The 23,705-nt window shown below is 56.8% G+C and overlaps 2 protein-coding genes across 3 annotated transcripts in view; both read left to right on the forward strand.

Moving 5' to 3' along the window:
* Fut7 (fucosyltransferase 7) overlaps positions 1 to 1,743 on the forward strand; it is a 2,846-nt gene extending 1,103 nt beyond the window's left edge. Inside the window, exons 2-3 of the mRNA XM_028772945.1 lie at positions 72 to 94; positions 198 to 1,743. Coding sequence (XP_028628778.1) covers positions 82 to 94; positions 198 to 1,213 — 1,029 coding nt within the window. The 5' untranslated portion in view covers positions 72 to 81 and the 3' untranslated portion in view covers positions 1,214 to 1,743. The remainder of the gene's footprint in view (positions 1 to 71; positions 95 to 197) is intronic.
* Positions 1,744 to 4,069: 2,326 nt separating this feature from the next.
* On the forward strand, positions 4,070 to 23,607 carry Abca2 (ATP binding cassette subfamily A member 2). Of its 2 annotated transcripts, XM_028772804.1 has the most exons (49): positions 4,070 to 4,306; positions 7,560 to 7,653; positions 7,964 to 7,966; positions 8,683 to 8,794; positions 8,879 to 9,042; positions 9,284 to 9,411; positions 9,554 to 9,664; positions 9,900 to 10,118; positions 10,475 to 10,842; positions 11,117 to 11,276; positions 11,997 to 12,125; positions 12,219 to 12,386; positions 12,462 to 12,558; positions 12,791 to 12,964; positions 13,034 to 13,136; positions 13,206 to 13,320; positions 13,416 to 13,606; positions 13,751 to 13,901; positions 13,978 to 14,182; positions 14,318 to 14,482; positions 14,584 to 14,764; positions 14,855 to 15,067; positions 15,699 to 15,895; positions 15,986 to 16,168; positions 16,378 to 16,562; positions 16,669 to 16,789; positions 17,067 to 17,303; positions 17,383 to 17,589; positions 17,839 to 17,941; positions 18,024 to 18,343; positions 18,418 to 18,631; positions 18,717 to 18,822; positions 18,912 to 19,023; positions 19,115 to 19,175; positions 19,257 to 19,431; positions 19,523 to 19,638; positions 19,713 to 19,860; positions 19,932 to 20,055; positions 20,191 to 20,323; positions 20,408 to 20,525; positions 20,649 to 20,827; positions 21,063 to 21,204; positions 21,328 to 21,462; positions 21,556 to 21,659; positions 21,732 to 21,824; positions 21,898 to 22,000; positions 22,082 to 22,219; positions 22,292 to 22,492; positions 22,909 to 23,607. In XM_028772804.1, the coding sequence occupies exons 1-49, from the start codon at positions 4,241 to 4,243 to the stop codon at positions 22,942 to 22,944; spliced, it is 7,308 nt and encodes a 2,435-aa protein (XP_028628637.1). In that variant the 5' UTR covers positions 4,070 to 4,240; the 3' UTR covers positions 22,945 to 23,607. The 2 variants fall into 2 exon arrangements, with proteins under 2 accessions (XP_028628637.1, XP_028628638.1); XM_028772805.1 differs by lacking the exon at positions 7,964 to 7,966.
* Positions 23,608 to 23,705: the final 98 nt, after the last annotated feature.

The following is a 23,705-nucleotide window of genomic DNA, read 5'->3' on the forward strand; positions in this document are numbered from 1 at the left end:
TGACTGATTCCAGAAGGCTCTAGATGAATTGACTGATTCCAGAAGGCTCTAGATGAATTGACTGATTCCAGAAGGCTCTAGATGAATTGTATTGGTGAGTGCCTGGCCCTTGAGCAGTCCCAGCTGAGGATGATGGGGGTTTATGGGTGTCCCAGAGCCTAGGGTGACAAGGCTTCTCCTTCTTTACTCTGTTTCAGGGTGCAACCCCACCCGGAGGCTGCGGGCCTGGGGGGGCCTAGCTGGAGGTGCAACACTCACGGTAATCTGGCTTGTCTGGCTGCTTGGATCAGCTCCTGGGGATGCCCCAGTGCCTCAGCCCACACTCACCATCCTTATCTGGCACTGGCCTTTCACCAATCAGCCACCAGAGCTGCCTGGTGACACCTGCACTCACTATGGCATGGCCAGCTGCCGTCTGAGTGTTAACCGGAGCCTGCTAGCCAGTGCTGATGCTGTGGTCTTCCACCACCGTGAGCTTGAGACCCGGCGATCTCGCCTGCCCCTGATCCAGAGGCCGCATGGACAGCCCTGGGTCTGGGCCTCCATGGAATCCCCCAGTAATACCCATGGTCTCCATCACTTCAGGGGCATCTTCAACTGGGTGCTGAGCTATCGGCGTGATTCAGATATCTTTGTACCCTATGGTCGCTTGGAGCCCCTCTCTGAGCCTACACCCCCACTACCGGCCAAAAACAGGATGGCTGCCTGGGTGATCAGCAATTTCCAGGAGCGGCAGCAGCGTGCAAAGCTGTACCGACAGCTGGCACCTCATCTGCCGGTGGATGTGTTTGGACACGCCAGCGGGCGGCCCCTGTGCGATAACTGTCTGCTGCCCACTGTGGCCCGGTACCGCTTCTACCTGTCCTTTGAGAACTCACAGCATCGGGACTACATCACTGAGAAGTTCTGGCGCAATGCACTGGCCGCTGGTGCTGTGCCTGTGGTACTGGGACCTCCTCGGGCCACCTACGAGGCTTTTGTGCCACCTGACGCCTTTGTACACGTGGATGACTTCAGCTCTGCCCGTGAACTGGCCAGCTTTCTTGTCAGCATGAATGAGAGTCGCTATCGTGGCTTCTTTGCTTGGCGGGAGCAGTTCCATGTGCGCCTCCTGGATGACTGGAGGGAGCGCTTCTGCAGTATCTGTGCCCGATACTCTCACTTGCCCCGAAACCAGGTATATGAAGACCTTGAAAGCTGGTTCCAGGCTTGAACTCCTGCTGCTGAGAGAGAGAGTGTGGGTGGAAGACTGATATTGAAACCGAAGAGCTAGGCATCCAGGCTTTTGGGTCACCATGGGATTAACCCCAGGCTTAGGTCAGTGAACAGGAAGTCAGGCTATGAGGAGAAGACTGGACTGAGAAGTCATATGAATGAGGACTCTGGTGGGCTTTGGAGTAGGGATCCAGGGCAAGAGACAAGTAACTGATAAGGAGCATATGGTAAAAGCTAGTCAAAAGGGAAAGGTGGCTGAGGGTCCCTGACTTACCTTGAACATGCCCATGGCTGAAGGCTCAGATGAAAAAGGGAGGCAGCATCTCTGGAACTGGGACAAGCACAGAATCCTAAACCTCCACAATCAAGGTGCTTAGCCTCAAGGATACAGGTGCAGGTTCTAAAACTCTGGGTGCAAACTGTATGCTGGGCCAGGGGGTTGTGGAAGGACCATGTGGATGATCTGGGCTTTTGACACCACAGTCCCCTCAGGGGAAGAGGCACCACTAATAAAGACACTGACAGAAATCCCCTGGGTCAAGTCTGCCAGGCAGGGAGCTCTTTGGTCAGCTTTCTCTGCTCAGCCATTGGGTTTCTTGTTTCTGCCTGAGACCCTTGCTTAAGTGACACCTTACCAGGAACCCAAAAACCATGCAGGTACAGGTCTGAGAACTGAGGTCAAACACAGCTGTGGCTGAGGTGCCACATGTCATATGTTTCAGGTGGGAGGGGTGTCCTGTGTGACAGGGTATGATTTGTGATGGCTGGTAGAGGTATCTGTTAGGGCTTTTGATGAAGAGCCTGCTGCAGGAGCCCATGGTGTTGTTCCGGGAGCGCGGGGAGGAGATGAGGGTGAGCCTATGAGTGTCTGACAGGTTGCACTCCTGGGATGGGCTGGGTTTGTCCGGGGATGGGGTGCCAGTATAGGCAGGAAGCTCCCCTACCCCTGTGGTTTGTGGGAAAGTCCTGCCCTTGGCTTCCTGCCCTGACCTAGCTTCATGGGCTAACTGGGGAGAAGGAAGTGTCCTGAGGCTGGTGGCTGGGCGGAGTCTTGTGTCTTCAGCCCAAGAAGGACCTCTCCACAAAGAAGGAGCTGGGAAGTGGTAGGAAGCTTTAGCCCTCGATGGTTTTCATTCACTTTAAGAGCAAACTGCACGTCCCAGGCTTAACATCACACAGACACAGCCTCCACCCCCTTATTCACAGGTGGGAAACCCAAACTTGTCTGCAGCCTTCAGACACAGTCCTCAGGGCATCTGAGGTGCTAGTGGCCCTCTGCTACCCCCTGCCGGCCATATGGAGAAAGTAGTCCTGTAACAGTATCAATAGGCCCACGTTCAAACATTTCTGAAATAAGGACCCACCAAATGCCAGGCTTGACGAGCAGAAAGAAGCTGGTGGGCGTGAATATGAAGGGGTGGGGAGGTGGGTGATGTTGGGGTAGCAAGTAAACCACTTATATAAAGGACAGACTGTCTTCGCAGTCACCCCTGCTCTCGAGCCCCTTTTGTGTTCCCTCACCCTCAGAGCGGCAGTCTGGCTAGAGCGGTGAGGCCTGACCTGGCAGCCACAATGAATGACTGTGGTAAAATTTCACAGTTGTGATGTCTCCGCACCATTTTGAATATAAACTAACTTTCTCAGGCCAGAATTAAGGCTCTCTCACCTTTAGCAGTTTGCAGTTTCCAGCTCAGCCCTTCACGAGGTGTTTTCATGCCTGGTAAGCATTTCTGCTGCCCGGCCTGCTGAGCACTTGTCTCACCTGCATGGAAATCCCAGGGAGGCTGCAGTGACCCATGCAACTGCACCTTACATCTTCTTAACTCAGCTAAAACTCTGAGAGAAACATGTTTGGATGACACCCTGGACCTCAAAACAATGTCTCTGACCATTGAAGGTGCCTAACTTGTGTATGTGTGTGTGGTGTGTGCGAGTGTGTGTGTGCATGTGTGTGTGTGTGTTTGTGTGTGTGTGTGTGTGTATTTTGAACAGGGTCTCATGTTGCCCAGGCTGGCTTTGAATTCTCTATATAGCCAAGGATATCCTTGAATTCCTGATCCTTCTGTCTCTGGCTATTTGGTGCTGGGATTACATGTGTGTGGTTGCTCTGTATTGTTTATTTTATTGAGATATGGTCTCTCTATGGAGACCAGGGTGGACTTGAACGCACAGAGATCTGCCTATCTCTGCCTCCCCTAGCTGAGCGCCGAGGCTAAAGGTAAGTGCTCCCATGCTCTGCTGTTGCTTTTCATTTTGATAATTTAGGCAAATGTCACTTCATCAGTAACTGTCTCATCTATAAGGCAAACAGAAAGCTTTTGTGAAGGTAGTCTGACCACCGCAGTTCCTCTCACCAGGCTCCTCTTTAAATTGTCTAAGTCCCATTATGCTATTGGGCTGCGTGCTGCACCTTGAGTCTTGATGGCATTCTCCTAATGGATCAATGTCTCTCCTCTAAATGAGTGACTGACCCTGCTTCCTGTCTCTACATTCGAGGAAGGTCAACCTAATGATGACCAAACCTCCTTCAGTGTTACAAACAGGACAGTAGAACACCTTGGGTACCCCTCTGCATAAATCTCCCAATTGGAGACACATATTTGGAATCCCCTGGGAGAAGCATAGGGTGCCCGGGTTCTCCCTAGACCTCAGAAAGGTGCGAGCCCAGATCTTGGTTTAGATGGGGGCTGTGAGGGATCTTGGGAACATTGTATTAGGGGCCCAATGAGCAGAGAGGCCTAGTGCTGTGCGCAGGTGCAGGCGGGCCCGGGCCTGGCGGGCCTGGGCGCCTCCTGGCAGCTACCCGAGCGCGGAGATGCCTTTAAGCGGGGGCGGCGGGCGCGGGCGCGACAGCGAGTCCCTGTAGCTGCGGCCGCCGGGGCGGAGCCTGGGAGCAGCAGGTCCTGGACGCTCGAGCGCCCCGCCCCCGCGCGGGCGATGCCGAGCGGCGCGGCGGGCAGCGGGGCCCGGCGGGGCGCGCAGAGGAGAGGGCCGCGGCGCTGAGGCGGCGGAGCGCGGCCTGGCCATGGGCTTCCTGCACCAGCTGCAGCTGCTGCTCTGGAAGAACGTGACGCTGAAGCGCCGGAGCCCGGTGAGCGAACCGCGCCCGTCCTTAGGGGCTCGCAGGCCGGGCGCCCAATTTGCCAGTGCGCTCCCCGCGTGCACGTGCAGAGCCCAGGCGCGCGCAGACCCCGGGAGGGCGCCACCGGAGACCCTGTACCGGGCCGGACGCTTCCGCGGGCTTCCGGGCCTCCGGCAAAGGGTTCGGCTGTGCCCTGGTCCGCTGACACTCGCAGCGCACGGCTGAGTCACGGGCCGGCGCCCTCCGCAGCGCTTTCTGGCAGGCTGGGGTAGGGGCAGGTGGTCCCTGGACTTCAGTTCGAGCGAGGGCCGGGTTCCTGGGACAGAACGCTGGCTGGGACACACCATTCAGCTTAGGGACTCCGAGCTCTGGTCCCACCGTCTCTGGGGCTCCCATAGGAACCTGTCTCTTTATTCCCTTAACCGATACTCTGCCCTTGGGCGAGCACCTTAGGCTGAAGCTGGTACCAAACAGCCTTCACCGCCGCTGCTGCCGCTCTCCTCCTCCTCTTCCTCCTCTTTCTCCTCCTCCTCCTCCTCCTTTTCCTCTTCCTCACCTTTCTCTTCCTCCTTTTCCTCCACCACTACCGCCACCAGCACCAACACCACCACCATCTTCTCCTTTCATCATCTCCTTTCCTAGCCCATCCTGGCATGCCCACAACCCTTACTCCTGCTTTCTCATCCTTGTTGTGTGGACTCAACCTGTTAAATCCCAGCACCCCTTCGTCCTTTAGGGCCAGTTTCTCCTGAGGTTGCTCCTCTAATTTCTCCTACCTTGGGCCTCTCTGGGGGCTGGGTTCTGCTGAGCTTCTTAGTACCTGTCTAGGACAGACAGGTCATAAAGAATGCTGGGGTAGGAGTCCTGGGTGAGGAACCGGATGCCCGGCATGGATGGCGTTTGCCATGTTGGTTTTCATCCCAGTCCCTGGAAGGGCAAGGGCATCCAGAGTCCTGGGCCAGCAAGACTGTCCAAGGGCCCTTGGGATTTTCCAGGATGGAGACAAGAGACTGCAGGGACCTAAAAGAAGGACCTTAACCAGCTCATACCCAGGGACCCGTTGGCCAGCAACACTCCTCCTGTGCTCTTCTTTGAGTACTTTAGATGCATAATAAGAAACTCTGGTCTGTAGGGAGGGTGGGTAGCAGTCATCACCACAGCCTGGCAGGATTCCTGTGGGCACCTGGCCCTGGGTGATAGCCAAGACTGGGTACATTCTCTGTCCCGGTTGTCTGGGACTGGTTCGTGTGGGGTCTGAAGGGGCAGCCCTGTGACTATAGCTTTTGAGTCCCTGGGGGGAAGGGACACAGTGAGGCTGTGTGTAGGCATGCCTTAGTGCTAGCCCCAAGTTGCTTGTCAGGAAGACCCCTCAGGGCTTGGGACCAGAGGCTAAAACACAGTTCCTGCACTAGATAGGAGTTTCACATCAGGCTGGAAGAAGAGTCCAGTGATTTGACAGTCATCTGGAGTGCCCATTGCCTTTTTCCTAGGACTGACCCTTGCCTCTAGGCAGGGTTGATCTGTAGGGCTTGCCCAGATTCCCATGCTTCAACATTTCCAGAGACCACAGAGGAGAGCCTTAGCTTACGGCTTCCTCCAGGAAGACAGTCTTTGCTGGTGTCAGGGGTGCACTCGTGCAAAGCTTGTGATCTGGAGGGGACCTCAGGACTTCTCTGCTTGCTTCCTTCTCCCAAGTCCTACCTGCCCTGTTGTAGAGTTGCACATGGGACGTGGGTCCACCCTGGCACCCTTAGGATGATCACCAGTATTGAGTAGCTGTGGTAGAAGCTAACATCACATTTGGGCATTACCTGCCACCCTCCCATCCCCCATCACAGCAAGCATGAGTTTGCTCAGGCCCCGGGTGAGCATGGAGACACTGGGGGAGTGCGGATGCATGGGCCTTGTCTTGAGAGACAGAATCTCTAGGTTACTTGCTGTCACCCAGGTAAGACAGGTAGCGCTGGACCTGTGCCTGTAACCAGATGCACCTCTGTTGCCCTCCGCCTCCTAGTTAGGACTTTGTCTCCCAGCAGCTCATGCGCAGCCGTTGCTATAGTGATAGGGAGCCAGCCTGGCCTGTGCTGCAGTTTCCTCGGGTGGAGGTGCCCAGGGCAGGGCAGAGGTGTCTGTGGTAGGTCAAGTGTGAGTAGAGCTGTTTCTTGAGCCGTGGCCCCTGCCACTCTGTATGTGGAAATGCAATGTCTTGCAGCCCTGGGTGGAACTCCTTGCAGCTCCTCAGCTGGCCCTGGACTCCATCCTGGCTGGAGAGGAGGTGGAGGCTGGCACAGGCTGAGGCGGGTGAAGGGTATAGACAACACAGCAGGGTGTTCTGTATCACAGAGAGCTATTGTCAGAGCACAGTGGGCACAGCCAGGGTCAGGCTGGGCATGGCCCCACACCACTCCTGGTAGGGGTTTTAGAGTCTGCTTCAGATGGTGACAAGGGTGAAGGAGACCTGAGATCGAAGATGGAGGACAGCTGCTTCTGTGGTGGTGGGCCCCTCTTCCCTAGGATCTGAGAGGCAGGAGCTCCCCAGTATATTTCCTGGCCTTCCTCTCTGAACTGAGGTGGGGGCAGGAATTGTTAAAGCCCTCTGTTTTACAGATGGCATGGGAGGTGAGTCTGGGCTCCAGGGTTTTGGCCCTTCTGGCCTACCTTGACAGTCTGGCCCAGAGAGGTTAGGGCAGGAAAAGAGGCTTTTTGCTGCAAGGACCATGCTGGCCAGAGGCTCAGTGCCCTGGCCTCTTGCTGGGCCTTCCTCACACTAGGCCTCATCTCTCTGAGTCCAGCACAGAGTCACAAGGCTGCTGCAGCAGAGGAGATGAGTGACGCTGTAGGACCTCAGGGCACTCAGAGGCTACATGTGGCCAAGAAGCCCTCCAGGATCGTATCCGCTTGGCCTAGCAGTTGGCAGGGAGAAGATGAGTTGGGTAAATGAATGAAGGGGTCAGAGTTGACCACAAACTGGCTGACTTTTGACCTCTTCAGAGGGTAGGTAACCCATGGCTTGACAGGCAGAATCTAGGGGCCCCATTTGGTGGTACCACACAGTATTCAACATCTTGGTACACCGGGAGGGCTCTAACCTTGGCTGGACCTGAGAAACCTGTGCTGACCCTTCATGGCCACTGGGTGCATGTGGCTAGGCTGGTCCTTCAGGGAGGTCAGGAGAGCCTAGGCCAGCACATGTCCATCATGTCCAGCCCTGGGCAGGCAGTGGACAGACTGCATGTGGCCTCATGTGGCCCACCCTTTCCAGTGGGTCCTGGCATTTGAGATCTTCATCCCGCTTGTCCTCTTCTTCATCCTGTTGGGACTTCGGCAGAAGAAGCCCACCATCTCTGTGAAGGAAGGTGAGGTACAGGCATAGCCTGGGCATGTGGGTGGGTGGGCAGGGATGGATGTGTCCTCTTTCTGCATGAGTCAGCCTGAGTGTGTCCCCATTCCCAAGACTCCCTGAGGCCACTGCCCGAGTACCTGTTCCCTATGTGGTCCTGGCCACACATGTATTGGCCAGGTTATGGAGGTCATGGCCATGGTGCCCATGAATGATAGAGTTGCCTGTTTCTGGAGGGCCAGGCATTTACTAGTCTCCTCTGTTCTGTTTTGACCTGCCCCCACCCCGCATGGTCTCTTGTCCTCCTCGGCCCGGCCTGCATGCAGTCTGTAAGTGAGCGGCCATCTCCTCCTTGCTGGCTCAGGTGGCAGCCATGGATGGCCTGGCAGGTCCTCCTGGTGCGGCTTAAGCACCCCTACTGCTTGCATTAACAGCCTTCTAGCAGCTGGGTCCTGTAGAAGCCACCACCTGTGGTCAGGAACGCCTGGCTTATGGCTCGGGGTGGTGGGCTGTGATATGGGTGGTGGTGGGTAGTGAGGGGCCAGGCCACCTGGGCCATAGCTGGTACCCTGGTCAAGCCACTGGAGTAACTTCTTGGCAGGATATCTGTGAGGTTGCCTGGCCATGCTTTATAAGGGTGAGGCTCCTGGGTTGAGCCTGGGCTAGCCTGAGATGAGGCTGGGATGGCCTGCAACTTTCCCTTCCAACTCCTTAGGGCTATTGCACTCACTCTGCTAACCAGTTGGCCCGAGAGGTCAGAGGTCACTGCCAAGGGGGTGCCTCATATGCTACCTTGGTCTCTGTTGAAAGGGGAGATAGTTGGACCATTTGGGCACCACACAGACTAAGGAGGGATATGCTGGACATTACAGGGGAGGGGATGACAGGTGGCCCTATGACCTCTGACCTGCAGAGTCATTTGCCTTAGCACAGCTTGGGGCCAGGTGCTCTGTGCCCCAACCCTAGTTTGCCTGAAGCTTCTCATCCTTCCTGACTGTGTCTGAATGTCTCTTGGCCCTGTCCCCCTCATTCTTGACCCCACTAGCTTTCTACACTGCAGCACCGTTGACATCAGCTGGCATCTTGCCCATCATGCAGTCACTTTGCCCTGATGGCCAACGTGATGAGTTTGGCTTCCTGCAATATGCCAACTCCACGTGAGTGCTCCTACCCCATGCCTTGGGAGGCAGCTACCCCCACCCCTACCCCATAGCAACAGCTGATATCTTACGATGTTCCAGGGTCACCCAGCTTCTGGAACGCCTCAACCGTGTAGTGGAGGAGGGCAACTTGTTTGACCCAGTGCGACCCAGTCTAGGCTCAGAGCTTGAGGCCCTGCGCCAGCATCTGGAGGCCCTCAGCTCAGGCCCTAGCACCTGGGAGAGCCACTCAGCCAGACCTGCAGGTGTGCCCTGCATGGGGATGGCTTGGGGGTGGGAGGTGTCTAAGCGCTGCTTTCACCAGAAGCCTGCCTCGTCACTCTGGATCATGGTCTGCCTCTGGCCTTGGGTCTGTACCACATTGTCCCTTCCCTGTGTGCTTGAGGCAGGCTCAGTGCAGTGCTGGTAGCTCTGCTTGTAGCCTATCTGGGACATCTTAGCCTCAGCTAAAGCTAGCCTCTCATTCCCATCCTCCTGCCTGTCCAGTTTCATCCTTTTCTCTGGACTCGGTGGCCAGGGACCAGAGAGAGCTTTGGCGTTTCCTGATGCAGAACCTGTCACTGCCCAACAGCACAGCCCAGGCCCTCCTGGCTGCCCGTGTGAACCCTTCTGAGGTGAGACAGGGCATGTGTCCTTAGTAGCCGTGCCCCTCTGCTTCCCCCATCACCCCTGGTTATGATGGGGAGAGCACTGCAAGTGTCCCTGAGCTGGCCCAGGACTCTGGAGCCACTCCTGAGCCAGACCCTCACAATGCAGGTCTATCGCTTGCTCTTTGGTGCTTTGCCTGACCTGGATGGAAAGTTGGGTTTCCTCAGGAAGCAGGAACCCTGGAGCCACCTGGGTAGCAATCCTCTGTTCCAAACGGAGGTGAGGGGCCTGACCTTGGGAGAGGGGTGGAAAGAAAGTCTCTTTCTTAGTTACACATAAATTCCGGGGAATCTGTGGTGTGCGTGGGAAAGTGGAGGCTGGTCAGGACTCAAGTGCTCCCCAGCACAGAGCCAGCAAGGTGGATGGTCACAGCAAGATCTTGTGCTTCTTTAGGTAGGGCCTTGCTCATTTCTTAGTGTGTAAGCTTAACCAGTCCCCTATGCCTTGCCCCCAGGAGCTGCTGCTAGCTCCTGCCATTTTGGAACGTCTCACATGTGCCCCAGGCTCTGGGGAGCTGGGCCGGATTCTTACCATGCCTGAGGGTCATCAGGTAGAGCTTCAGGGCTACCGGGATGCTGTCTGCAGCGGGCAGGCTACAGCTCGTGCCCAGCGCTTCAGTGATTTGGCCACTGAGCTCCGGAACCAGCTGGACACAACCAAGATTGTCCAGCAGGTGAGGCCCTGCCTGCCAGCTGGCCAGCAAACCTGTTGACCAGCCTGGAGGAAGTGCTGGGGGTACTGGGAGCCTGAGGATGGGAGAGGCTCCTGTTCCGAGGCAGTGCCTGGAATGCTTGTAATTGAGCATTCAGTACCATCTACACAATGTCAGGCTTCGGTTCCTTCCCATCTCTCAGCCTGAGTTGTACCTCTATCCCTGGCAAGAACTTCCCAAACTGTGGACCTTCCCTCATGTTACCCAAGCACTGTCCCCTGCTGATACCCCCTGTCCCACTCCTGATCTTAGTCACCTCCCACCAAGTTCACCTGTCCCCTAGCCTGCATTTTCTACATGTCTGGTCTTCCCCTTAGCTGGGCTTCGATGTCTCCAATGGCTCAGATCCCCAGCCGCAGGCACCATCTCCACAGAGCCTGCAGGCACTCTTAGGGGACCTGCTGGATGCCCAGAAAGTTCTGCAGGATGTGGATGTCCTATCAGCCCTTGCCCTGCTGCTTCCTCAAGGTGCCTGTGCTGGCCGGGCCCCTGCACCTCAAGGTAGCAGCCTGAGTGGCCTAGTCAACAGCACCGGGATAGGTGCAAACACAGGTTCCAACACCACCGCTGAGGAGGGCACCCAGCCACCTGTCACCCCAGCCTCTCCTGACAGTCTGCAAGGCCAGTGCTCAGCCTTTGTGCAGCTCTGGGCTGGCTTGCAGCCCATCTTATGTGGCAACAACCGGTAGGTCAGCAGCAAAGGGATAGAGGGAGGGGTAGAATCACAGGGTAGTGGGGAGTTGAGCCCATCGTCTGGCCCTTTGCATAGACTCCATTCTGAAGGTCCCATCTGCTGTCTGCCCCAACATTTAAACCCACTCTGCCTGACCTGACACCTCACCTTAGCCTGATGCTTTGTTCCTAAGCCCCGCCCCATGCCTCTCATTGAGCCATCCCAAGAGCCCCATCTTACTGATCCTGACATCCCTGCCCTGTTCCTGGTGATTTGTCTCTGCCAGTACCATTGAGCCTGAAGCTCTTCGGAGGGGCAACATGAGCTCCCTGGGCTTTACAAGCAAAGAACAACGGAACCTGGGCCTTCTTGTGCACCTCATGACCAGCAACCCCAAAATCCTGTATGCACCAGCGGGCTCTGAAGCTGACCGAGTTATCCTCAAGGTATGTGGGTCTGGCACATTTGGGTCATGAATTGTACCTGTCTCCCCAGCAGGAGCACAAGCCCAGCAAGAGCCTGCGTGAGAGCTCTGCAGGCCCAGGACTCTATGTAGGACTGCTAAGAGCTAATCTTGACTTCATGAAATCTAGGTACCCGTGTGCCTGGTGTGGCGACTTTTTGGGTTGGAGGTGCAGTAGCACTTGGCAGCTTTTCTGATGGAAACTCCTGAGAGTTTCTGCAGAGATGAATTGGGAAGGCTGGCCAGTCTGGCTAGGGTGTCCCTCATCTCTCACCATGCTGACTGGGCAGGGTGGTTATGTTCAGAGACACACCTCCCCTCCCACACACCAGTAGCATCAACATGAACAGGGTACAAGGACTGTTGGAGCCTGGGGAGAAAATTTGTTGGGATAGTATAATCCAGGGGTGGAAATGGGTGTGTGGCAAGGTCTGGACCATGGAGAAATGGTGGCCAGACGTCAGGTGCTCCGTGGGCATGAGGAAGGATGTGAGGAAGGAGCTGGGAAGGCATGCGTGGTTGCTGAGCTGGAGTCACAGGTCACATGGCTACTGTAGAAAATGATGCAGAACCTGGGTAGAAGTTTGGCCTGAGTAGGGATAGTAGTTGGGGTGGTCCCTTGGGCATGTGAGAAAGCAGAGGACTCTCAGACTGGCTTAGGTTCTTCCTTGAGTCCTTTGCCCCACACTTTCATTCTCTGCAGGCAAATGAGACCTTTGCCTTTGTGGGCAATGTGACACACTATGCCCAGGTCTGGCTCAACATCTCCACAGAGATCCGAAGCTTCCTGGAGCAAGGCAGGCTGCAGCAGCATCTGCACTGGCTACAGCAGGTGCTGTGGGTACAAGGTGGGTGGGCACCAGTGGTGGGCTCTTCTTGTTTACAAGGGTCTGAGCCACATCCCAAACCCAACTCTCTACCCTAGTATGTAGCTGACCTTCGGCTACACCCTGAAGCGATGAACCTGTCATTGGAGGAGCTGCCACCTGCTCTACGCCAGGACAACTTTTCACTGCCCAATGGCACAGCCCTCCTCCAGCAGCTAGACACAATAGACAACGCAGCCTGTGGCTGGATCCAGTTCATGTCCAAGGTAGGGGGGAGAGCCCGATGGCCCCTCATCCGTCAGGCATTTTCAGGACCAGCTCCAATGATAGCCCCTTTGCAGGTGAGTGTAGACATCTTCAAGGGATTTCCTGATGAGGAAAGCATCGTGAACTACACCCTCAATCAGGCCTACCAGGACAATGTTACGGTGTTTGCCAGTGAGTTCCTCTCCCTCCTCCCACACGGTCCTCTGTCTCCTACAGTCCTACACTCCCACTCTATCCCGCCTGTGTCCCCATCCTCTTCCAGTTCCTTGGCCCAGGCTTTCTCCCCAGTCCATGTCTTCTCACGGCTCTCCCTTCTCCGAAGCCTGCTTCACTTTCTTCCATACTCCACATGCTGGCTCTGCCTCATGGCCTGTCCTCCAGTCCTGCTCCACCTTTTTCCCAGGTGTGATCTTCCAGACACGGAAGGATGGTTCCCTCCCTCCACACGTACATTACAAGATTCGCCAGAATTCAAGCTTCACTGAGAAAACCAACGAGATCCGCCGTGCTTATTGGCGCCCAGGGCCCAACACTGGTGGTCGCTTCTACTTCCTCTATGGCTTCGTCTGGATCCAGGGTGAGGTGCTGAGCCCAGATGGGATGTGCGGGGGCCCAGCCTTGCCCTGACACCACCTCCAACCCACAGACATGATGGAGCGTGCCATCATCAACACATTTGTGGGGCATGACGTGGTCGAACCTGGCAACTACGTGCAGATGTTCCCATACCCCTGCTACACCCGTGACGAGTGAGTACCAACCTACATGGGCTTGGGGGGTCCCAGCCCAAGCCCTGCCTCACGCCTGTTTCCCCTCAGCTTCCTGTTTGTCATTGAGCACATGATGCCCCTGTGCATGGTCATCTCCTGGGTCTACTCCGTGGCCATGACCATCCAGCATATTGTGGCAGAGAAGGAGCACCGGCTCAAGGAGGTGGGTTGATGGCTGTGGGAGGAGGAGGAGCGGAGCGTCCTGTCGTCTAGTCTCTGCCCCAGGAACCCTTGCGGTCCTCCCTCCCCCCCACACAGGTGATGAAGACAATGGGCTTGAACAACGCCGTCCACTGGGTGGCCTGGTTCATCACAGGGTTTGTGCAGCTGTCCATCTCCGTGACGGCTCTGACTGCCATCCTCAAGTACGGCCAGGTGCTCATGCACAGCCACGTGCTCATTATCTGGCTCTTCCTTGCCGTCTACGCTGTGGCCACTATCATGTTCTGGTGAGCACTGGAGGGAGCGGAAAACCGTGAAAAAATGGGCAGACTCTCTTAGAGATCCTTTAGGCCCCATGGGGCAGCCCAAATGGGCTGCAGGCCAAGAGCCAAGGGTCTTGGGGCTAACAGCTGTGTGGCCTGCCACTCCAGCTTCCTGGTGTCTGTGCTGTACTCTAAGGCTAAGTTGGCCTCAGCCTGCGGCGGCATCATCTACTTCCTGAGCTACGTTCCCTACATGTATGTAGCAATCCGTGAGGAAGTAGCCCACGATAAGATCACTGCCTTCGAGAAGTGCATTGCGGTGAGGTTTGTGGCTGGGCTGGGCCAGGGTAGGGTGTCCGGCTCCAGCCCACCTACTGACACCCGTCTTCCTTCAGTCCCTGATGTCCACAACAGCCTTCGGCCTGGGCTCCAAGTACTTTGCACTGTATGAAGTGGCAGGTGTGGGCATCCAGTGGCACACATTCAGCCAGTCCCCAGTGGAAGGGGATGACTTCAACCTGCTCCTTGCTGTCACCATGCTTATGGTGGACACAGTGGTCTATGGTGTGCTCACTTGGTACATTGAGGCTGTGCACCCAGGTACAGGCCCATCGATGGAGGGACTAGGGTGGGACAAGGTCACTGGGCTCCTGCCTTGCTCTGGGTGGTATTTGGCCCTTGTGGTGGATAGTCACCTCCAGGCCCTCGGTCAGCTCTCCCCTCCTGGACCCCCAGGTATGTATGGGCTGCCCCGGCCTTGGTACTTCCCACTTCAGAAGTCCTATTGGCTGGGCAGTGGGCGGACGGAGGCATGGGAGTGGAGCTGGCCATGGACACATGCACCACGCCTCAGCGTTATGGAGGAGGACCAGGCCTGTGCCATGGAGAGCCGGCACTTCGGTGAGGCTCGGGTCAGAATGTTGACTGGGGTGGGTGCTGGGTTTGGGGATCTGGGTTGGCTTCGGTGCTGCCTCCATCCTGATGACTCAGCCCTGGTACAGAGGAGACTCGAGGTATGGAAGAGGAGCCCACCCACCTGCCCTTGGTCGTCTGTGTGGACAAGCTCACCAAGGTCTATAAGAATGACAAGAAGCTGGCCTTAAACAAGCTGAGCCTCAATCTCTATGAGAACCAGGTGGTCTCTTTCCTAGGCCATAATGGGGCTGGCAAGACCACCACCATGTGAGTGTCTAGGGACAGGAGGGCTTAGCCAACAGGAGGATGGGGTTCTCTCAGGATATGGGGATTGTGATGCCAGTTTCCCTGCTCCAGGTCTATCCTGACTGGACTTTTCCCGCCCACGTCGGGCTCAGCCACTATCTATGGACATGACATCCGCACCGAGATGGATGAGATCCGCAAGAACCTGGGCATGTGCCCACAGCACAATGTGCTCTTTGACCGGCTCACTGTGGAGGAGCACCTCTGGTTCTACTCACGCCTCAAAAGCATGGCACAAGAGGAGATCCGCAAAGAGATGGACAAGTGAGTGCAGTGAGGGACAGACAGGACGGCCGGGCATGACGCCCGCCCCACTGGAGAATTGTGCTGTGGGTCTGTAGACAAAGGCCTTCCCCGGGTTCCTCATGGTGGGTCTTGGGGAGAGCACAGCACATGTTTAACCTTATGGTTTATTAGCTGTCCATGGTGGAAAACGGGTGCATAACCCCTTTCCCAGGGTGGGTCTGAGATTTTACCTTTTTCAGGGAGTAATGTCTGGGAAGGGAACTTTATTGGCTAAGCCCGCAGGGCCTCTAGGTCCTCATTAGCATGAAGAACTCTGTTTTGGGCCTCTGTGACCGTAGGTCACGTTTCTTTTTGTGAGGAGCATGGCACATGTTTCAGGCCAGGAGTCTGGCAGGGAGCCGGGAGTTGCCTAAGTCTCAGGTGTGTGCCCACTGAGTCTCAACCCCCTCTACCCACCAAACTTCCTGGCATGGTTTCACGTCCCACAGGGGCATGGTGTCGGAGGGGTGTTGGGCATGAGCAGAGAGGCAGGTGATGTGGATGCTTGTGCGGAATTCAGGGGAAGGGGTGAGGACGGGATGAGATGAGAGCTCTCACCATTGTTTGGTCTTTCACCCTCCCGTCCACTGCCCTCCTGTCGGGCCCACAGGATGATTGAGGACCTGGAGCTGTCCAACAAGCGGCACTCGCTGGTACAGACGCTGTCTGGAGGCATGAAGCGCAAGCTTTCAGTAGCCATTGCCTTCGTGGGTGGCTCTAGAGCCATTATATTAGATGAGCCCACAGCTGGTGTGGACCCCTATGCTCGCCGTGCCATCTGGGACCTCATTCTGAAGTACAAACCGGGTGAGCAGGATAGCAGGCTGGCCATGGCTGCTGTGGGTATCTCCACCCGCCCCTGGATGTTCCCTTACCTTGGTGTTTGGCCTGCCCCAGGCCGCACTATCCTCCTGTCCACCCACCACATGGATGAGGCTGACCTGCTGGGGGATCGCATTGCCATCATCTCCCATGGGAAGCTCAAATGCTGCGGCTCTCCCCTCTTCCTCAAGGGTGCCTATGGTGATGGGTACCGCCTCACATTGGTCAAGCGGCCTGCAGAGCCTGGCACCTCTCAAGGTCTGTGCTGAGACTACTTGAACCAGCCTCTGGTCCTCCCTGCCCCCTGACTCCCTACCTAGAAGAGATGCAACCTTACCCTCACTTCATCAGGACAGATACCTGGGGGACGTGGGACACCTCTAAGCCTCATCTTGACTTGCTGGCTCACTGAGGGGCCTTCTTCCTCAGCCTCTCATGAATCCTGTCTGCTCCCCCTTCCTTCCCAGAGCCAGGGCTGGCTTCCAGCCCCTCAGGTCGTTCTCAGCTAAGCAGCTGCTCAGAGCCGCAGGTGTCCCAATTCATCCGCAAGCATGTGGCCTCCTCCCTGCTGGTCTCAGATACGAGCACTGAGCTCTCCTACATCCTGCCCAGCGAGGCTGTCAAGAAAGGGGCCTTTGAGCGCCTCTTTCAGGTGTGAGGGCTGGGCATGGTTGCTGGGGACACGAGGGGCCTCTAGAGAAGATGGACATGTCACTGCCTGCATTCCGTGCCACTGGTCTCACCTGGTTTCTTTGCAGCAATTGGAGCACAGCCTGGATGCACTGCATCTGAGCAGTTTTGGGCTGATGGACACAACCCTGGAGGAGGTGTTCCTCAAAGTATCTGAAGAAGATCAATCACTGGAGAACAGTGAGGCCGGTAAGAGTACCCAAGACTGGTGATCAGTTCCAACTACCCACAGAAGGCCCTGGAGACATTGCTTCTCCTTGGTCTCTGGAAGCGGGGTCAGTATAGGCTGGTATGGTGGCATGGTCTACCTGTGAATAGATATGTGAACTAGAGGCTGGGATCAAGGCAGGGCCTGGCATCATGGGTGGGCACTAGGGACTGAGGTACTAAGATGTCCTGGAGAGCCGTGGCCCCAAGCCCGCCCTCCCTCCCTCCCTCCCTCCCTCACTGCCTCTATTGTTTGCAGATGTGAAAGAGTCCCGGAAGGATGTGCTGCCTGGGGCAGAGGGCTTGACAGCTGTGGGGGGTCAAGCTGGCAACCTGGCTCGGTGCTCAGAGCTGGCACAGTCACAGGCATCACTGCAGTCTGCATCCTCTGTGGGCTCTGCCCGCGGGAATGAAGGTGTCGGCTATGCCGATGGCTACAGTGACTACCGTCCCCTCTTTGACAACTTGCAAGACCCAGACAATGTCAGCTTACAAGGTGGAAGCTAATGGGGAGGCTTGGGAGGGTCCAGAAGGGTGGCATGGTACTGGCTACTCACCCCTGCCTCTCTGCACAGAGGCAGAAATGGAGGCCCTGGCTCGGGTAGGCCAGGGCAGCCGCAAGCTAGAGGGCTGGTGGCTGAAGATACGGCAGTTCCACGGGCTCCTGGTGAAGCGCTTCCACTGTGCTCGCCGAAACTCCAAAGCTCTCTGCTCTCAGATTCTTCTGCCTGCCTTCTTTGTCTGTGTGGCCATGACTGTGGCATTGTCTGTTCCTGAGATTGGTAAGGCTGCCTCACCCCATGTGTGGGGTGAGGCTACTCTCTGTTCCCCGGGTCTTGGCTTCATTTTCCTCCCAGTCCCCTGGAGAACAGTCCTCCACCTCTCTTCTCACACTCTGAACCCTATTCAGAGGCTCATGAGAGGGTTCTGTCTCCTGGGCATACCCTAGAAGCTCAGCCCTCTCTGAGTTGGGTCTGGGGGCTGGCATCAGGTAATTGGAGTCTGCTCAGGTCTCAGTGTTCACCCACCAGGTGATCTGCCTCCACTGGTCCTGTCACCTTCTCAGTACCACAACTATACCCAGCCCCGAGGCAACTTCATCCCCTATGCCAATGAGGAACGTCGGGAGTACCGGTGAGGCCGTGGGCTGGGGCTGTAGCACAGGGCAGGGCAAGAGTCGAGACATCTGGTCCCTAACTCACTGTCATGTCCTCAGATTACGGCTGTCACCTGATGCCAGCCCCCAGCAGCTGGTGAGCACATTCCGGCTGCCCTCTGGTGTGGGTGCCACTTGTGTGCTCAAGTCTCCTGCCAATGGCTCCCTGGGGCCCATGCTGAACTTAAGCAGTGGAGAGTCCCGCCTGCTGGCTGCACGGTTCTTTGATAGTATGTGCCTGGAGTCCTTCACACAGGGGCTGCCACTGTCCAACTTCGTGCCACCCCCGCCCTCGCCCGCCCCTTCCGACTCACCCATGTCCCCAGATGAGGATTCATTGCAAGCCTGGAACTCCTCCTTGCCACCTACTGCTGGGCCAGGTACTACCTCACAGAAGGCTCCTGGGGACACAGGCATGCGTGACCCATCTCATTGTACTGCACTGTGCCCACAGAGACATGGACATCGGCGCCTTCCTTGCCACACCTAGTGCGTGAGCCGGTCCGCTGTTCCTGCTCTGCACAGGGCACGGGCTTCTCATGTCCCAGCAGTGTGGGTGGGCACCCACCCCAGATGAGAGTGGTCACAGGTGACATCCTGACTGACATCACTGGACACAATGTTTCTGAGTACCTGCTCTTTACCTCTGACCGTTTCCGACTGCACCGGTGAGTTGGCCTGGAGTGGCTGTGAACAAGGGTGCCTGGGAGATGGCCACCTGACCTCAGTGCCCCTCCCACCTGTCTTGTACAGATATGGAGCCATCACCTTTGGAAATGTCCAGAAGTCTATCCCAGCATCCTTTGGTGCCCGGGCCCCTCCTATGGTGCGGAAGATTGCAGTGCGGAGGGTGGCCCAGGTAGGTTGCTGCCCTGGGGTTTTAGGCACCTGGTCCTAAGCTTAGTGACTCAGCCTTGAGAGCCTCTCTGATCCCGTGCCCCTCCCCAGGTGCTCTACAATAACAAGGGCTACCACAGCATGCCCACCTACCTCAACAGCCTCAACAACGCCATTCTGCGTGCAAACCTACCCAAAAGCAAGGGCAATCCAGCAGCCTATGGTGAGGAGTGTCAGGGTTGAGGGAGGGGGAGGGCATGCAGCTGACCCAGAATGTTGGTACATGGGCCTAAAGCCGCCTTTCCTGTGTGCAGGCATCACCGTCACCAACCACCCCATGAACAAGACCAGTGCTAGCCTCTCCCTGGATTACCTGTGAGTGAGGCTGACCGAGTTGAGGGGGGCAGGACTGCTGGGTCCTGACACCTCCTGGAACCGAGTGCTGTCCCATTCTAGGCTGCAGGGCACAGATGTGGTCATCGCCATCTTCATCATCGTGGCCATGTCCTTCGTGCCAGCCAGCTTCGTGGTCTTCCTTGTGGCAGAGAAAGCCACTAAGGCCAAACACCTGCAGTTTGTCAGCGGGTGCAACCCTGTCATCTACTGGCTGGCCAACTACGTGTGGGACATGGTGTGCCCCCCCCCCCCGCATGGTCCCTCCCTGTCCCTGTCTCCTGTCCCCATGCCAGCTCTGGTCTCACCCTTTACGGTTACCTTTGCAGCTCAATTACCTGGTCCCAGCCACCTGCTGTGTGATCATCCTGTTTGTCTTTGACTTACCGGCCTACACATCGCCCACCAACTTCCCCGCGGTGCTCTCCCTGTTCCTGCTCTATGGGTAAGCTGGGGAGGGGTGTGGAGCATGTGTGAGTGTGGCCAGGCTACCCTGTGACCACCACTGTTCGTCCACAGGTGGTCCATCACACCCATCATGTACCCAGCCTCCTTCTGGTTTGAGGTCCCTAGCTCGGCCTATGTGTTCCTCATTGTCATCAATCTCTTCATCGGCATCACGGCCACGGTGGCCACCTTCCTTCTGCAGCTGTTTGAGCATGACAAGGTAAGTGTGGGGGTGAATGGGTAGCAGGGCATGGCCTGGGGCAGCAGTGCTGAGCTATGGCTGGCCCCCAGGATCTGAAGGTTGTCAACAGTTACCTGAAAAGCTGCTTCCTCATCTTCCCAAACTACAACCTGGGCCATGGGCTCATGGAGATGGCCTACAATGAATACATCAATGAATACTACGCCAAGATCGGTGAGTCTGGCTCTGCGTGGACGGTGCTGGCCTTCAGGGGCCCACAGAGTGGCATGCCTACTCCTTGACTCTTTAAGTTCCAAGAGTGACTGGCACTCCCTGAGGCTCCCAGGCTCTGAACCAGTGGTTCCACAGGCCAGTTTGACAAGATGAAGTCCCCGTTCGAGTGGGACATTGTCACACGTGGACTGGTGGCCATGACAGTCGAGGGCTTCGTGGGATTCTTCCTCACCATCATGTGTCAGTATAACTTCCTGCGGCAGCCACAGTGAGTGGAAAGTGCTGGGTGATGCCGGGGACCCACAGTAGGGGTGGGTGGCTTGGCCAGGCCCTGCCAACTTTGCTGCCCTAGACGCCTGCCTGTGTCTACTAAACCTGTGGAAGACGACGTAGATGTAGCTACTGAGCGACAGAGGGTGCTCCGTGGAGACGCTGACAATGACATGGTCAAGATTGAGAACCTGACCAAGGTGGGCTCTGAGCTGTGGGGAAGGCGGCGGGGAATGGGGTGGGTAGTGGGCCCCAGCAGTGGGGTGAAGCCTGGCCAGGCAGGAGTCCCCACCCTTTGCTGAGTGGGAAGGCTCTTTGGCCAGGTGTACAAGTCTCGGAAGATTGGCCGTATCCTGGCAGTGGACCGCCTTTGCCTGGGCGTGCGCCCTGGAGAGTGCTTTGGGCTCCTTGGTGTCAATGGTGCAGGAAAGACCAGTACCTTCAAGATGCTGACAGGAGATGAGAGCACAACGGGGGGCGAGGCCTTTGTCAACGGACACAGGTGGGGTTCCTGTGTCCTGCATACATAGGAAGCATGATTGTGTGTGTGCCTGTGTGTAACTGCTACTAGGTGCGTGGCTGCAGGGCGTAGGGGGCGAGTGGGTGGGAGACCCCGCTCCTCAGGTGCAAAGGTGTATGTGTAGATTTGGGAGTATGATGTCCATGACCCCAGGGTACAAGAGGGCAGCTGTGGGATGAGCATATCGTCCTGGGTATTGATCACCCTCTGTCCCCAGTGTACTCAAGGACCTGCTCCAGGTACAGCAGAGTCTTGGCTACTGCCCGCAGTTTGACGCCCTGTTTGACGAGCTCACGGCTCGTGAACACCTGCAGCTGTACACTCGGCTGCGTGGCATCCCCTGGAAGGATGAGGCACAGGTGAGGATGACAGGGAACTAGCTGGTGGGTGCCCTGGTGTGCAGGTACTGGGGGTATGTGGCTATGGGCGGCTCTGGTGGGAGTTCTGTAAAGCAAACCCTGTTCCTCGCTTGGCCCTGCCAGGTGGTGAAGTGGGCTCTGGAGAAGCTGGAACTGACAAAGTATGCAGACAAGCCAGCTGGCACCTACAGTGGAGGCAACAAACGAAAGCTTTCCACAGCCATTGCCCTCATAGGGTACCCAGCCTTCATCTTTCTAGTAAGTCCTAGGGGTAGGATTCCTGGTAAGCCAAGGAAGAGATGGCAACACCAGGTCGGATGGGCTGTGTCTCTGAACTGACCCCTGCCCTAGGATGAGCCCACCACTGGCATGGACCCTAAGGCCCGGCGCTTCCTGTGGAACCTCATTCTGGACCTCATCAAGACAGGACGTTCGGTGGTGCTGACGTCACACAGGTGTGCCCCTCCCCAACCCCTCCAGGGCCTCTGGCAGTCCCTCTGGTGCCAGCCTGTGCTGTCTGTCCACAGCATGGAGGAGTGTGAGGCTCTGTGCACACGGCTGGCCATCATGGTGAATGGACGGCTACGCTGCCTGGGCAGTATCCAGCACCTCAAGAACAGGTGAGTCAAATGGTGCAGAAGGTGGGTGAGCTCTCGGACCACAGGGCTCCCGACCACACCCTTGTCCCACCAGGTTTGGGGATGGCTACATGATCACTGTAAGGACCAAAAGCAGCCAGAACGTAAAGGACGTGGTGCGATTCTTCAACCGGAACTTCCCAGAGGCCATGCTTAAGGTAGGTATGGCTGGGTGGGCTAAGGGTGAGAGCATATCCTGCACTGGCAGCCCCTGACCTCCACGCTTCCCTGACCTCCAGGAACGGCACCATACGAAGGTGCAGTATCAGCTCAAGTCGGAGCACATCTCCCTGGCTCAGGTGTTCAGCAAGATGGAGCAGGTAGTGGGTGTTCTGGGCATCGAGGATTACTCAGTCAGCCAGACCACCCTGGATAACGTGAGTGTGCTACTCAGAGTTGGGGTGTCCTCTTGGGTTTGCCTGCACCACTCACCGGTGGCTCATCCACAGGTGTTTGTGAACTTTGCCAAGAAGCAGAGTGACAACGTGGAGCAGCAAGAGGCTGAGCCCTCAACCTTGCCATCCCCCCTCGGGCTGCTCAGCCTGCTGAGGCCCCGCCCTGCACCCACAGAGCTTCAGGCACTGGTGGCTGACGAACCCGAGGACCTGGACACGGAGGATGAGGGCCTCATCAGCTTCGAGGAAGAGCGGGTGAGTAGTCAGCACTTCCCAGCTACACCGCCACCCAGGCTGCCTCAGCGCCCAGACTGAAGGACCTAAGAGAGACCTGGCTATAGCTATGCCTGCTCTCAACCAATCAGAGAGGAGCAGAGAGGGACTTCTGCATGGTGAGGCCTTGCATGGATATGGGGAAACTGGAATGGGCAAAAAACCGAATGCAGAGCCCAGAACACACTGGAAGCTTTGAAGAGCCCAGGTCAGCAGTGGGGTTTAAAAGAAACCAGAGACTAGGGAGAGTGACTGCCACACTGGGCAAGAGGAGCAGACACCAAAGAGTGCGTAGTGGGGAGAGGGTGCTGAGGGGAGTGCCAGTACCCAGCTAGAGGTCAGTTCCCACTGGGTGCTGAAGATGCCTTCCCAAGCCCCGTTTGTCTGTTCTTCGCTAGGCCCAGCTCTCCTTCAACACTGATACACTCTGCTGACCATCAAGAGTCACATCAGGGATGCAGCTGTGTGGGGCAGAAGGCAGGCGGTGGCCGTAGCCCCCAGTCACACATGCCAGGCCCTGGAAAAGCAGGTTCAGGACCAAAGGGCTCCCGCCCTCTTCCCAGCTACCATCCTCCCCCAATTGTGCCAAAGGCTGGCCTGGCCCTGGGCTGCACATACCCTTACCCTGCTTTGCCTTAAAGCCTTGGGTCCTGGCCCAGCCCCTTACCCTGTCCAGCACCGTCCACCTTCCCAGGGTGACATGGGCTGCCCTAAGTATCCTGTGACCCTTCTCTGCAGCAGCTGCAAGTCTACCCAGGCCAGCATCTTACACAGATGTCTTTTCTTGGACACCCTTGGCTGCAGTTGGGACAGGGCAGCTTGCCTACTTATTTTGCTTTAAGAGCCTCCCTCACTCTGCTGTTGTGAAGAAGTTAGGCTACCATGGGAAGCCATGAATGTGGCTGCCTCAGCACTGGTGGAATGGCAGGAACGGAGAAGCTGGGCTTGCTGGCTGGGTGAGGGGCCGCTGCTCCCTCCCTGCTCCCTCAAGCTGCCTCTGCTCTCCCGTCCAGCTTGGCCCTTCCTGCCACCCACATGGGAGCAGGACCTTGTATATAGCACACAGATGTTTGTTTTCAATAAATAAGCAAAAAGCACCTGTGGGAGCCTGTGGTGGTTTGGTGAAGGCAGGCCCACTGGGCTAGGGTACAGCCACCTGGTCTGACCGGACCAGATGTGAAGGGAGGGGAGATCC

This window comes from Grammomys surdaster, unplaced genomic scaffold (genome assembly GCF_004785775.1).
Source record: "Grammomys surdaster isolate TR1022 unplaced genomic scaffold, NIH_TR_1.0 219, whole genome shotgun sequence".
Classification (NCBI taxonomy): Eukaryota; Metazoa; Chordata; class Mammalia; order Rodentia; family Muridae; genus Grammomys; species Grammomys surdaster.